Source organism: Corvus hawaiiensis, chromosome 26, assembly GCF_020740725.1.
Source record: "Corvus hawaiiensis isolate bCorHaw1 chromosome 26, bCorHaw1.pri.cur, whole genome shotgun sequence".
In the NCBI taxonomy this organism is placed as follows: Eukaryota; Metazoa; Chordata; class Aves; order Passeriformes; family Corvidae; genus Corvus; species Corvus hawaiiensis.
The window spans coordinates 32,367,367-32,382,009 of NC_063238.1; the positions used below are offsets into that span (position 1 = coordinate 32,367,367).

Genomic DNA, 14,643 nt, shown 5'->3' on the forward strand with positions numbered 1-14,643 from the left:
GAAACTACATTTTTGTTGTCTCCACAAACAGTGACTGCTTTCTGCTCCAATGAAACATTATTTTTAGTGTGTTTCTGCTCTTGAAGAGCTTAGCTGTGAACAAGAATGAAGACCTGAAACGTCCTTTGAAAAGCTGCCCATACAGTATCTGTCACCCCAGAATTTAAGAGAAACCAGGGAGGTTTGTAGCAGAAACATTTTGATACTTTCTAATTTGATACAAGTACCCACAACTTGAGAACAGATGTGACTGTGCAGAGTTATTCAACTTTCGTGATTAGCACAGAACCGAAGATAAACAACAATTGTTTAATCAATTATTATTGCACAAAATGACTGAACTCGGAGACAGAACTGCTGCCACATCTATTTTACAAAGCCTTTGCTCAGCGGTCTTTGAGGGAGAGGGAAGGGAGGAAGGACAAGCCAACAGGGTTGGGGAAGCAGAGCATGGAGCAAGGTTTGCTAAGCACACTAAAGCACCACAGTAACGGAGACTCCATGGAAAGCTCGGAGCAGATCTTGCCAGCCATGCAGAAAGCCAGCCAAGGGAGTCACCCAGTCAGGACCAAAGATCTGTCTGCACTATTTTAAAGGGGAATTAATACAGTAGGTGTTGGGGAAAGGATAAAGCTGTATCAGCACCTTTTTTTTCCCCCATCAGTGATTTATGCCATTATTGCTTGCTAAAAAATACCCTAATCCCATGGAAATTAATGGGAAAATCCATGCCATCTTGAAGAGGAGGTGGCTTTCACTCTCCCACCTCTTGCTCCACGTTCACTCTCTTTCCTGGCACTCTCTGGCAGAGGGCAGGTTGTCCCCACCAGCCTGGCCATCACCAGCTCACATCAGAGACTCGGCCACAGACAACGAGACAGGAACAGCAGGGTCTGGGCGGGGAACACAGACCCTGAGAAAAACCAAAATTGGAGGTGCAGCCTCCTGTAAAGCATTTCAGCAAATGAATCAACCCTAAGACTCCTTCAGTTGCAGGTATAAACAAGACTCTATTTATTTCTGTTTTCAAAGAACAATTAACTTAATCTACACATAACTGACAACAAACAAGTTCTGTCTTAGATATGAGCAAGTGCATGTACAACATGCATGCAAGCTGTGTGTGCCCACTTGCACCTTGTGTCTATGTAACACTGCTGACAGACATTTATAGCTGTGCCCCCACCAGGGCTAGGTCAGCTCTGGATTTAACAGCTACACTTTAAGGCATTCCTAAACCAACATCAGCCAATGCAATAGTGAACAGAAAGAAAGCAGAGAGGAAATAAAGAAACTAAGTAATATATTGCATATTCCCCCATAGAAATAACCTTCTAGCCTTTATGGTTTCCTGAACACTTCTTCATTCCTTCACATACAGAGTGCTACATGAAGTCTTTAATACAGCAAAAGCTAAAAAGGTAGTGAAGCCAACCTAATTTACAGCTGCATTGAGAAGATATTAAAATTACACCTAGAAGAGCTATTTTATGCAAGTTTTAGAGATTTGAGGAGTCTCTTCATTTCCTCCTGTATTCAAGGTTTCCACTGTGAGTTTCAGAGAAATAAGGAAGCATTCCCCCAGAAGTATGACTAACTGAAAAGATCAAATGTAAATGTCTTACAGGAATCCATATAATGTATCACTTGTGACTTCTCTACTGGAAGCGTATCTGTCTTGGCTCATACCAAACATACATCCTTATCCACTTCATACAGTGTGCATATTGATAAAAAAGTAATAGAACAAAGTGATTAAGGAGAACAGCATATCTCAATTTTCCAAAGAACTGAATAAATACGTGCACTTACTCAAACGAACTATTTATTTTAACAAAATGGGAACAAAGTACTACATTGAGTTGGTCAAAACTTTTTGGCTATGAAAATTTCCTGTGATAAACATGATGTGACTGCAAAGATTTTCTATGAGGAGATGGAACATTGGGTAGCTCTCTGCTATTCCACACAGAAAATTCTACTTATAAAAAGTTTAAATGCAAGTTCAAATCAGCCTTTTGAAAGAAATTTGCTTAATTTTTAGATATAAAATGCCATTTCAAAGTAAAACATCATAAAAATTCCCACAGAAACCTGTGTGTTTTCAAGTTAGCCCTTCCTTTCCTCCCTCAAAAACCAGAAGGTATTTGCTCCTCAGTCTTTTGTTAAGAGAGTGAACCCTGAAACTTCTCTAAGGTCTTAATACTATTTATGCACATAGACGAAAAGCTCTGGCAGTACTTTGAACAAAAACTCAAGCATTAAATACTAACATTTCTCAGTATGCCTAGAAGAAAAGCTCAATACATATATAAAACAAGATCAACACAGAATGATCCTAGCAATGAAGTCCTTACACTGGCAAAGCCCAGAATCAATTTTGGGTTATTTTTATTGGGTGTAATTTATAGTATGTTCAGACTCACTATTTATTTCCTCAAAACTTCATAAACAAAGTGCTGCTCTTTTGATAGTCTAACCCACACGTTTATTAAAATAGATATAACAGAGTGAAAGGGAAACATAAAACTAACAGAGGATCATTTTTAGTTTCAGGGATATTTTACATGCCATCTCTTAGAACTTCAATTTATGGCTCTCCTTAATGGAGGCTTTCAGGGTTGATTTTAATGTGTTAAGTGGAAATTCAACTGGTTTGTTACTGCAATGCTTTCTTTATAACCTGTCCTCACACATCACCTAGGTCTGGTTTATTTATACAGGCAGCTGTTCGCTGAACGACAGGGAGCTTCTTAAAACTAGCTGCTTTCACTTGCATTCTTCCTGTATTAAAATGTTATTTGCTTTTATGGCCTTTTTTGGCCTGACACTTCTCCACCATTTCACAAACATAAAAAAGACTGAAGTTACCACGACGTTTTCTACCTCTTTCAAGGCAGGAATAGAGATTTCCTCCCCAGAGCTAGATGAGAGCTGTGTCTTAAAAAACATCCCAAGTGCATCAGCCTGCAACCCAACCACTACTCCTGCAAAGAAAAGGGTGACAAAAGCCACAAGAGCAACAGTGGCTTCAAGCTTATTAGCTAAAGCATCTGCAGCACCTTTTGGGCTTTCATCAGGTTTAAGTGTTGCTTGTGTCACTCCTCACCACTGTGCTCAGGACTTCAAAAATTTGGGCTATGTTAACTGTTTGACTGGCCATTTACCTGAGCTTCTAAAATCTAGATGAATTTAATTTGGGCAAAACACAGTAATAACACCTGGAGCTCTTAAAGAAGAGCCTGTTGTCATCATCACTGAAGTCATTCCAGTTTGAAGCTTGCTTCCCTTCTCTTGGAGTAAGCACATCTTCCTGACTTTAATATGACAGAGCTCACAAACAGCCACATCCCCAGCTCTGGAAAAGTCTTCCCAGCGGTGAGATACAGAGTCAGAATCACAGAACTGTTAAGGCTGGAAGAGACCACTGGTGGGGTCATCTGGTCCAACCTTCCTCCTTAAGCAGGATCTTCCCAGAGCACATTGCACAGGGTTACATCCGGACTGTTCCTGAATATCTCCAGTGAGGGAGACTCCACAACCTTGCCAGTGTTGAGCTGGAACAGCCCACCATGACATGCTGAAAACAGAGACACCCAATGGACAACAGGCATCAGGTCAGCCTCTCCAGACCTGGCAAAGCCCCAGCAGCCTAAAGTTTCCATACTGGCCCTAAGCACACATGAAGGTCAAGCACCAGACAAGGAATACCTGTTGATGGGACTGTTCATTACAGAAGTATGTATATAAATACATCTTATGGTCTGTATCTGTGTCTCTCTGCCCAAGTATGTATTTATGTGGTAGGAATCCTGCTGGGTCTCTACAGACACTTCTCCATCCCAGCCACCCATCACTCATGGGGAAGGAAGCTGGGTATGAGGAAAGTTCTATCACTGCATGAGACAGGACAAGTAGGTTAAAAGGGACAGGTAGTTACCAGGAAGAATATGTTCTTTGGAAAATAATTGTAATTTAGAAACCTTTTTCTGTTCACAGCATCCTCCACAAAAAAACCCCATCGAAATAAACAAAAATCGAAAAAACCCACACAAACAAACAAACCAACCAAATAATAATCCCCCAAACCAGACAAAATAAATCAAACAAAAAAACTCACGAAGAAATCAAGCAGCAGGTACTCAAGGCAAAGCCTGCTCACTTTATTCCTGAAAAATACTTCTGAACATCCAATAATTAAATACCTTGTTTGGCTTCACATCAGCAAGAGCAGGATCCTTCTGGCTTCTACCTGGGAAGAGTAAGACCAAAGGGAATCTGCCTGCTATGAGAGAAGTCCCATCTGCCACGACAATCCTGCCACTCCCTCTACTAGCTTTGTCTTTCCAGGCTGTTTCATGGGGACTAAAGCCCAAAGCCCAGGATAAACAGATTAAACTTTCACTGTCTCAGTTAAAACTATTAGCTTAAAGCAGCCTCATAAGATACATGCTGGATAACTCTAAACCTCTCCAGCATCTTCACACAGCTGTCTCTTGCTCCCCTTGCAGAATCAAAGCCAACGGCAGTTTAAACACGTCAGTATAGTAAATCATCCTGGAAATAGCTATTCTTGAAATAATTCAGACTAAAGTGGAGATATGTTATTTCCATGGTGTAGCTTTCCATGCTCTCTCATAACTTCTTGATTATGTTAAATTAAGCCAAAATAGGTACTGCACCAGCTGTATATGCCTATGGCAAAAGGAACATAAAGCTTAACTAATGGTCCCATTTCTCTGAAAGGGCACATGAGGCTGATAAATATTCCCAAGAGGTCATGTTATCTGTTGAAGCAAATCAGGTAAGTTGTGTCTCCTTTGCCAGAATCTGATCCTGGCTTTTTACATTTTATTTTTTTGTTATATTTCTAGCTTTCCGACACTTGGGAAAAAATTCTGTTTCTCAGGTACTTACACCATACCATTTTTCAGTCTGCCATTAAAGTGACCAGAAGCTGTTCATACAGATGCACACACACACATTACTCACCTGTGTGCTGCCTTGAAGTTGCCTCACTGTTCAAATACATGTCATCTTCAGAAGGAAATATCCCAGAGCAGAGAGGAATAAACAGCCACAGCTTTAGTTCTGGTGACTTCTAGAGCTGCGCCAACAAGCACAGCTTACAACAGTTCAGCAAAAACCTGTGTACCATTTTTAGAAGGAGTGTGCTGTATGTTAATTATTTCTAATCAGAGACAGTTTTTCCACATCTACTTTTCTGGCTCACTTCCTTACGATTAAAAACTCCATTTTACCCAACAGTACAATACAGATGTGCTGCTTTGGCAGTGACCTACTTTGTTGTGCCTTTCGCATACGTGCAGCAAAGCCATAACCAGTTCAGTAGTTCAAGCTCTAGACAGACAAAATTAAAGCCAGACTGAACAGAAGTATACAGTAGCAGCAGTCAGAAACCCGTATCTGCCAAAGAGTTATGTGGAAATTATGTCCTTTAATTGAATTTATGTGAAGGAACAAACTTAACCTAAGAGCAAGGCAATATCTAGTGTTGAAGCAATCTGATGAACTAGTCACAGCTGATTAAACCTTTTTTAAGCAAGTTTGTTAACTTACGTTCTGGAAAAAATTATGTTTTGATTGCTAACTGAATGATGAACAAACCAATTCTGTCTTTTCCCAACTTCCCCTGCAAGCAAACTTTTGTGTCCTAGTTCATTACTCAGTGTTGCTGAACTCTGAGATGTTGCAAGATGCTGGACGTCATAATTTCAATTAATCCTCTCTCCCAGAAGCGTAAGGTAAAGAAGGCTGAGCTATTAACCATCTTTCAAAGCCCAGACATATGTCTCATAGAGCAGCTTTCCTGGTCCTGCAAAATAGCAGCTGACACAGTTATTTAAGAGCATGAAGGAGGCTCACAACACACCTTCCAACACGTAGCATGAATGACAAGCAGCACTCCATGCTTTCTACATACTTTGTAGTCTCTCACAGACTTCTCAAGCCCAAATCTGCCATGTCTCACCTTGAACATCTTCAAACTGCCTCCTTGCTAGCAGTGACACTCCTCAAGGCATGTACCAAATGCTGCCACTCCCCTGATGTTCTTTCCCATCTCTACAACAAACTTTGTGCCTCTGCCAAAACAAGACAATTTATTCCTCCTATTCTGAGCCCTAGCTCTTTCCCAATCTGCCATAACAGTACAGTGCTCTCCCTGATTGCTCCAAGAACAGATGTCCTGGCAAAGACCCTTAGCACAGGCACACCTTATGCTGGCAGAAGTATTCTTCTCTGCTCGATAGTTTAAGGTTTGAAGAGGTGACACAGTTGAGCCAAGTGAAGCCCACCTCACAGCAGCTACAGCTGCTGTAGGGACACCATCGTGGGGCTGGAAGGGGCTAAAAGAGGACCCTGGCTCACCTTCCCCCACCATGTCAAGGTCAGCAAAGCTGTGTTCTATGGGCTACTCAGAAACTCTATATGATAAGCAGCTAAAAGAATTTTTGCACATTCTAGAAATACTGCTACCACCCCTTCTTCACCAAGTATTTTTCTGAGATGCTTGTAGAATTGTTTCAGACTTGGAAAACCAGAGTCTTCCATGCTGTACTGGGACAGCTTTGTTCCCATCACATTTTGTTCACTTATGCTATTGGTCTCTTGAACCACTGTTTCCTTCAATTTCCCTTCTACTAAAGTAGCTGTATCAATTCTAACAAGTAGCCATGGCAACATAATCTTGCAGAATAAAGGAAAAAATAATCCTATGATCAGAAATCTAAATTAGAGAAATGGAATGGAAATAATGTGTTCTTAAAGCCTGGAAGCAGAGTGACTACTGGTACAGGTTACAAACAGATGGAGCAAACTCTCCAATACTTACAAACTCTGAATGAACACAAATAGATGCTATACTTACAGCCAAATTTACAGATAAATTACTAGCAGGGCAAGTTCCACACCATGTATTATAAAAACAGTGAGATTAAGAGACTAAAAAAAAGCTAAAAATCGTTTCCAGCTTATACCTAAAACCATCCATCTTTTGGGATCAGCACCTGAGCTGGGCTATCCCAAATCCAAACTGTTTGAATTACAGACACTCCTCATCAGCTCCCTCAGAACAGACATGCAGTGAGTATTTCTGACCCAAACTCAGTGGGCAGCAGGGGTGGAAAGAGGCCAGTGCCATTTCACATCACCTGTGTGAAAATGCCTTCCTGGGAGGGTGGAATTGGCCTTCAGTGAACAGGCACCTGCCCTAGCAAAATTAAGACACAAACATTGTTTTATTAACCATAGCAGAAGCCTTCAGCTTTCAGTTTTACTCTCACGGTTTAAAGATTCTTCAAGGAGTTATATCAAGATTTCAATTTAATTTTCACAAAGAAATTACTACTGGGATTTTAAAACATGTTTTTTTCTTTTCTAATGATACTTGTATAATCTCTATGTGCAATTGAATCCCAGGTCTCTAGACATATTTAATCTTCTAAGCATCCTTAAGGAGATGGTAGTCAATTGCTTCTATAGGGCTTAGTATATGATTTCCAGGGTGTGTGGGTTGACAGGGCACCCTGCACTGGGTCCAAATAAACTCACCAATGTGTTGCCCACAACTGCCCTATTTTCCTCAGTGTAACTGAGAAAGAGGACTCATACAAGAATTACTGCAAAGAGGATGTACTGATTTTTATCTGTGAAAGGTGATACAGGCTGTCTGGACTGCTAAATTAGCGTGTAATCTAATCAATGAAAAACACATCAAGTGTTGCCACTCAACCTTCCCCATCAGCTGCAGGCATCTGAAATAATCAAAACTGAGATTCTCAGGAATTGCTTAGACATGGAACTCTTAGAGTAAGATTACCTGCACCTTTCCCTTTCAATTTCACTTTCAAACTTTTGTGTGCCATGACACGAGTCATGAAACGTACAGCTTCTAAATACAAAGCATTTCCCTAACTGCATATTTGCTGGCACAAAAAAAAACCCCAACCTCCTCCCTGCCCCCCTCAAAAAAAGATAAAGTGTTTTGTCCATTCATATACCGGAAGTGTAAAGAATAGCTATGCATACAATTTGCAATCACTGAGATTTACAGCCCTGACCTGACTGTAGTAAGTAGTTATGTCACATACACACTTATTAAGTGCCCTGCGCCTCATTTTTCCTCTATACTTGCAGGAGACACACTTTTTGGATACATACTGTATTTTGTTATCCCTCAGAAATCTCCTGTTATCACTACTTTACTGAGAGAAACATGAAAACAAAGATAAGATCGAAAATTACTGCCAACAAGAAGCCCATACCTAATTTTACACTATTTCAACATGTAATTTACACAGATAGGATTGCTTTGCTTCACCTAGAGAAAATTTAAAAAGGGTAGGAAGGGGAGAATCCTTACAATTCTTACAGAAATACTGTTTGGAAAATAATACACGTTACTACAGTACACACTGCTTCGTGCTTATTCTTACATTGCTTTAAAGCTGTGTATTAGTCTCAAGGGAGCCACAGAAGATGACTATAGTCTACTGTCCATACGCTGAAATTCACTGTGCAGGGGGCTGCCTCACTGTGGGAAATTTATACAAACCCAGGAAGGCTGCCAAAGCCACTTCTCCATGGACCTTGCAATTGTGTTAACTGGGAATCATTCAAAACCAATAAAACTCTAACAGCACTAAGAAGATGCTCCTTTTCCCACTACCTACCTTCCACCACCATCATCAGTAGCTCACCCACACACATTAAACAAGTAAGGGAAAAATACCCTGCAGACAGATAGCAAAAGTCACTAATGCAGTTTTTTTTTTCTTCACATCCCAATACAGCATCATGCAGGGGGGTCCTGTTTGACATTAGCACAGGCTACTTCAATTTTTCATTTTTTTCACTGAACACATAGAGAATACAAGTAAAGCACAACCAGCTTGGTTACAGAGCATGCCAAGTGACTGCTCTTATCCAGGATGCTTTGATAAAAACAAACACCTTTTGTGTCTTGAGAGTCACTTGAATGTAATGTGCTTTACACAGCATGAGAGGGGCTGCTTGTATTTCCAAAGTGCTTATTTAAGAAGCCCAAATTTAACACAACCACAGGGAAATTATATGTACAAACAATAGCTATCAGGAAAATTTTAGCTTCCTTCCACACCTGCAAATATGTATTGTACAAGGAGGCTGCCTTGTCTCTCACATAGGGAAATTCTCTCTGCTCGTGAACGCTGGTGAGAAGCCCCATCCTGCTGTTCTGAACAACTGAGAAGCCACCCAGGGATGACAAGCCCAACATCAGGGCCACCCCCACCCCTGCTCCCTCTACCTGCTTTGCTCCCCACACCCACACCGTGATAGAAAGCTCACAGGAAATTAAACCCTGCAGGCAGAAGTGGTCCATCCCTGCAGATGAGGAGACAGAATGATTTCTATGGTCTCAAGTCCTTCCTCACCATCACCTCCATCTCCTCTTGAATCTTCTGCCTTACAGCTCCCCCTATGCAGTATCACCTGTCGCCTTGTTTCCTTTACATTTATCAAATTCTACTGGATTTAAGGCACCCTGGCCAGCTCCACAGACCACACCTATAAGAAGGAACTTCAGCTTAGTAGGTGAATTATACAAGTGAAGACTGATGTCCTTCAGAGATGGAAAATGAGAAGACAGAACAACGCAGCACGGCTATTAAATTTGTTAAAATAGCACCTCTCCTACTGAGCTTTACAGCTGTGCCCCCCCACACCCACACAGCTACTGCAGCTACGCCACCCCTAACCCTTCAGCGAATCTCTTTCCACCAGCTCAGAGACAGTGATCAATGCAGCAAAAGGCGCAAGTGTTAAAATGAAGCACTGCATGATCCCTTCTCTTCACAGACCTTCCTCCTCTGGGCACCCACCCGGGTGCCAGCCCTGCCTCCTACACAGGGTGAAGAGGCCAGGGGAGGGATTTTCCACTCCCTTCCTCCCTGCACAGGAATGCAGGAGAGACTACAGTTTAGTGCTGAGCTGGTAAATGCCTCATTTCACTGAGCAAGCAGTTTTAGGCAGGACACTATATAACAAGCAGGCTCTGGCACTCTGATGTTGGGAGTATTGAGCCGTATCTTCCCTGCCATAACCTCTAGGAAATACTCAATAGTAAGACCCTTTCCAGGAATGCACAATGCATTGGGCAATACTCAGAGCCCTGCTGCACCATGAAAGGTGTTTCTTGTGCTTTACACCTTACCATGCCCTTGCAAATTCGGCTTTCCTGGGCTGGAAGTCACAAACAAATCTCCCTCAAAATGTAAATCTTACGTTTTGACCCTGGAAACACATGCTGGCTTTGTTCTGTGAGTTGGAGAAAGAGTCCAGAGAGAAGCTGCGCAAGGGTCTTGCCCTGCCCCACCACTGACTGCTTTTTGTCATATGTAGCTCTCTAAGAAGTCAGGAAATGGCAAATACCTTTTGTCTGGAAAGAAAGGGAAATCAAGTGTTGCCCTTCTATACTTTAAAGGGTAAAAAGAACTTTTGGATTTTCCTTCCTTTAGTAATAAAAATACCATTTTAGACTGCTGCTGAAGAATGAGCTTCAAAGTGGGCAATAGAATCACAGAGAATTGTTTTAAGCTGCCTGTTTACATAAGCCATTCATGTAGAGTGGGTCCCCGCTGAAGGGAGCAGCCCTCCCGGGCAATGCTGGAGCCAACGCTTGGTTTGGTTACTCTGCTGAAATAGCAAGAGAAAGGCAGGACAAAATACTGAGTGCAGTGTCAGAATATTCTAACTTTACATAGGGATGACTATTGAAATAGACTCTCGTTTTACAAATTACAAATTCAATTGCAGAAACAGCTACTGAGGCACCTCAGCACGGAGCAAAGAAATGCCAGGTAGCTGTGATGTCAGGAGTGAAGGAGGGTGCTTAGAGTCCCCACCAAAACCGCTTCATCTTCACTCCTAGCCAGGAAGAAAACCGAGGGGTTTTAAAGGCTCGTGCAGCAGCACCGTGGCTCAGGTGCTGTTGCTGCAGGCACTACACAGAGGGAGGGAGGCTGTTGCAAGCACTATATACATTACTCATTGGGTCACAGCACAGCTCAGCCATTACCTGGCCTGCACCCCGGAAAGCCCTTAAACTCCATAAAAAAATCAGTGATAAAAATTAGATGCAACAGTCTCACTTCAGACTGCCCGGAGAAGTTCATACTAATGCTTCAGAGGTATATCTGTAATCAAGTCAGCTGCAGTGAGGGAAGACAAGATGCACTTCGGTCCTGCAGGTATTGCAGGGCACAGAGGGAGAGGAGACACAACCGTCCTCAGTTTCTTAAATCCTCATGGAGCACTAACTCCTCCAGTTTTCACTGTCACGTGGACAACAAGAGTTTCTCAGCACACACTACTGCGGAATACATTTCTCACCTTCTCTCCCTTTCAAACTTTTTCTGTAACTTTATGCCATAGTTGGTTGCTCACGGCTGATCCTTGGCTGCACCTCCCAGCCGGCAGCAGCACCTCCTTTGCTCCTCAAAATAACCACCAAAAAGACACACGTGAAGGTGCGGTACCGAGAGGGCTACAGGTACAGCGAGGTGGGAGTGCCCGTGGCTCGCAGGAAAGCGATGGCACAGGGGAAGGCAGCGCTGCAGCATGCCTCAGATGCCATTGACCTCCGGTTAAATTAACTTCTGGGCAAATATGTAATCACTTTATCAAACACACGCCAAGGGCATTTCTGAAGCTGTTCATTCTCTCAGGTGGAGCGAGTAAATTAGTCCTTGTGAGAAGACAGGGACTGAACGCCTGTGCACTCCTCTCTCCTCATGAACTCGCGGTCTGGGGGAACCTGGCTCTGCTTCTACTTGTTCCCCCCAACATCCGTCCCGTTCGGGGGAGACACCCTCCCTCTACGTCTCCTCCACGCACACCAGCGTCTGCTCCTTTCTCTGGGCTCAATTTCTAAGGCTAGTTTTTACGAAACTGTTTCAGTCACCTTTGAGAAAGGAAAAGGCGCTGCTTTGCAGGGATGGCCAATGAGTCCGTGAGGCACCGCCCGCTTCATTTAAACCCTTCTGCCCCCACCCCCCATCCCTGGTCGGGAGTAGGGTGGTGGAAGGAGGAACTGAAGAGACGGTGGTGTCGGGCGTTTCGAGATGACGAGGGCAAAGTCACCCAAGCCATTCCTCTAATGCCGGGGGGGGGGGGGGGGTCCTTTACCTCTTTAACCCATCCTCTCACAGTACCAAACTCTCCCCACTTTCCTTGGGCTGAAAAGATGCAAATACGTCCTGATGGCAGATCCAGAAGACCCCTCACCCTGGAGGAGGCTCGGTCAGGCTCCCACCGGGAGCCTCAGCCCAGGAGTGGACCCCTGCGGAGGCTCCACCGACCGCGCACGGACGGGGCTGTGGGGAGACAGAAGGGCCGAAAGTTCAAGCCCGTCTCCCCGGCATCCCGCTTGCCCCTTCCTGAGGGGCTGTGTCCACAACACATGCCGTCAGGCGTCCCGGCGCGGGGTACGGGGTGTGAACTCTGTCCGCTGGAAAGACGCCCGGAGGAGCAGCACGGGACGCGCGGGGTCACCCCTCGCCTCCAAGCTGGGCTCCGCCGCCTCTCGGGCTGCCGAGCCGCCCCGCCCCACAGCCTCCCGCTCCGGGGCGCGCACAGCCGGACCTCCCCCTACCTTCCAGCAGCACCTCCTTGCCGGCCCGTTTGAGCGCCTGCACCGCCTCGTCGTGAGTGGCATCCCGCAGGTCGGTGCCGTTCACGGCCAGGATGGCATCACCCACGTAGAGGGCCTGGGTCTGGTCGGCCGCCAGCCCCTTGAAGATTTTGCTGATGAGGATGGGCATCTTGTTCTCCTTGCCCCCCTTGATGCTGATGCCCAGTCCGCCCAGCTCCTGCTTCAGCACCTTCACGCACCGCTTCTTGTTGGAGATGGCCTCGGGCACCTGCTCGGGGGGGTCGGTGAAGGCGGTGCGCACCGCCGCCGGCCCCCCGCCGCCCTCGGCCCCGCGGCACGCCGTCCCATCGCCGCCCAGCCCGTTGTGGGCCGCGCCGTCGGGGCGCTCCTCGCCGCTCAGCACCAGCGCCTCGCCGCCCAAGTTGGCCAGCACTTTGTGCCAGCGCTCCCGCACCAAAACTTCCAGCCAGCCGCTGCGCTGCGCCCGGCCGCCCCCGCCGCCGCCCGCCGCCGCTACCGCCATCTTAGGAGCATGCTGGAAGCGCCGAGTGACGGCACCCCCGGCACGGCACAGCGCGGCGGCACCGGACTTCAGCCGGGGGGCGGCAGCTCCCGGCGCGGCGGGGTGGGGCGAGGAGCCGCGGCCGCCCCCCCGGGGCCGCGCCGGGGCGGGCGCACCTGGCGGCGCCGCCCGCGGGCGGAGTGGGACGGGGGTGTCCCGCCCCTCCCGCGGGGACACGGCGCGGGACGCCCCTCGCTGAGCCGCGGCTCCCCTCGAGCCCGGGCTGCGACGGCATCTGGCGGTGCCAGCCCCGGCAGCTGCCGTCTGCAGCGGGGTGTAGCGGGGAGCTGAAGGAAACCAACGGCAGGGAAGAGAAGGAAAACCCAGCTCTGTTTTTTTTTTTTTTCCCCAGGGATTTTTTCTATAAAGTGAATTAAAACTAACGGGTGGCCCCAAGGTACTTACAGTTCAGCTGTATGGAAGTAGAATACGAGTTATTTCTCTACTTTGTAGGATGGAGGTATTAAGTGCTTGTAACGGATACTTTTGCACATATTGTAATTGTTTTCTATGCCATTTGGTTACAAATTTTAAAGGCTTGTGGAGGCTACATTTCCCATTTTGCAGTTTTTCCCATGCTCCCTTCCCCCCGAGGAAACAATGGGTGCCTGACAAGGGGCTCGAAGCTCCAGCTCGGGCATCAGAGGAGGCAACGCTTTCACATTGCCTTTTGGAGGTGTCCCCAGCAGGCCTGGAGGTGCTGCCCCACAGCATGTACAGACACAAAGCACCTCCAGGACTGCCTTTGTTTCTGCTCCTTGCAGAGCAGCTCTGCCTCCTTCCTAAGCTGGAATGAAAGCTCCAGTGATTCCGGACCGTTTGGTGTATGTATGAACAACACTTTGTGGAGGCTGGGATAGCTGTAGAAGTTATTAAGTCCCAATCATTTCAGACATGTGAGTCATGTGGGCCCCTAAGTGCCGCATCTTGTTCCTTTTTAAAGTGATGCCATTCATTTCTGACACTGGGGGTTTGCTTCCAGCTACACCTACATGTCCCAGGTTAATGTGGGCTGGGCAACTTGGGACTCACCTCCTCAGCGTGGGATGGGACCTACATATGGGATCATCCTCAGACAAGTTTGTCTTGGTCTAGTAGGTCTCTCAGACCATGCTGCTTGCACTAAGCTACATTAAGCTGCACTTTCCCTTCCCTCCAAAAGGCAGCAGAAGGAGGCCTCAACCCTGGTTCATCTGCAGCCTCACCCAGGCTGCACTCAGGTCCCTCCTCCCCAGTAGGAATGCAGCCCTGCACCTACAGAGAGTGGGAATCCACAGGCAATGGGTTATTTAAGGATAATGGGTGGGTGGAGAAAAAGCAGACGGAAGAGAGATCTCTTCATTTCTCATGTTAATCAATGCAAGGTAAAAAGCTATAATTAAGTTTTCAGGGCTGTGAATCCAGAGTGAAAAGAAGCATGTCCCGCTAA

General features: G+C 45.8%; 1 protein-coding gene across 1 annotated transcript in view; it reads right to left on the reverse strand.

Moving 5' to 3' along the window:
- SNTB1 (syntrophin beta 1) overlaps positions 1–13,256 on the reverse strand; it is a 110,295-nt gene extending 97,039 nt beyond the window's left edge. Inside the window, exon 1 of the mRNA XM_048286253.1 lies at positions 12,653–13,256. Within this exon, the coding sequence (XP_048142210.1) occupies positions 12,653–13,175 (523 nt within the window). The 5' untranslated portion in view covers positions 13,176–13,256. The remainder of the gene's footprint in view (positions 1–12,652) is intronic.
- Between the last annotated feature and the right edge of the window lie 1,387 nt (positions 13,257–14,643).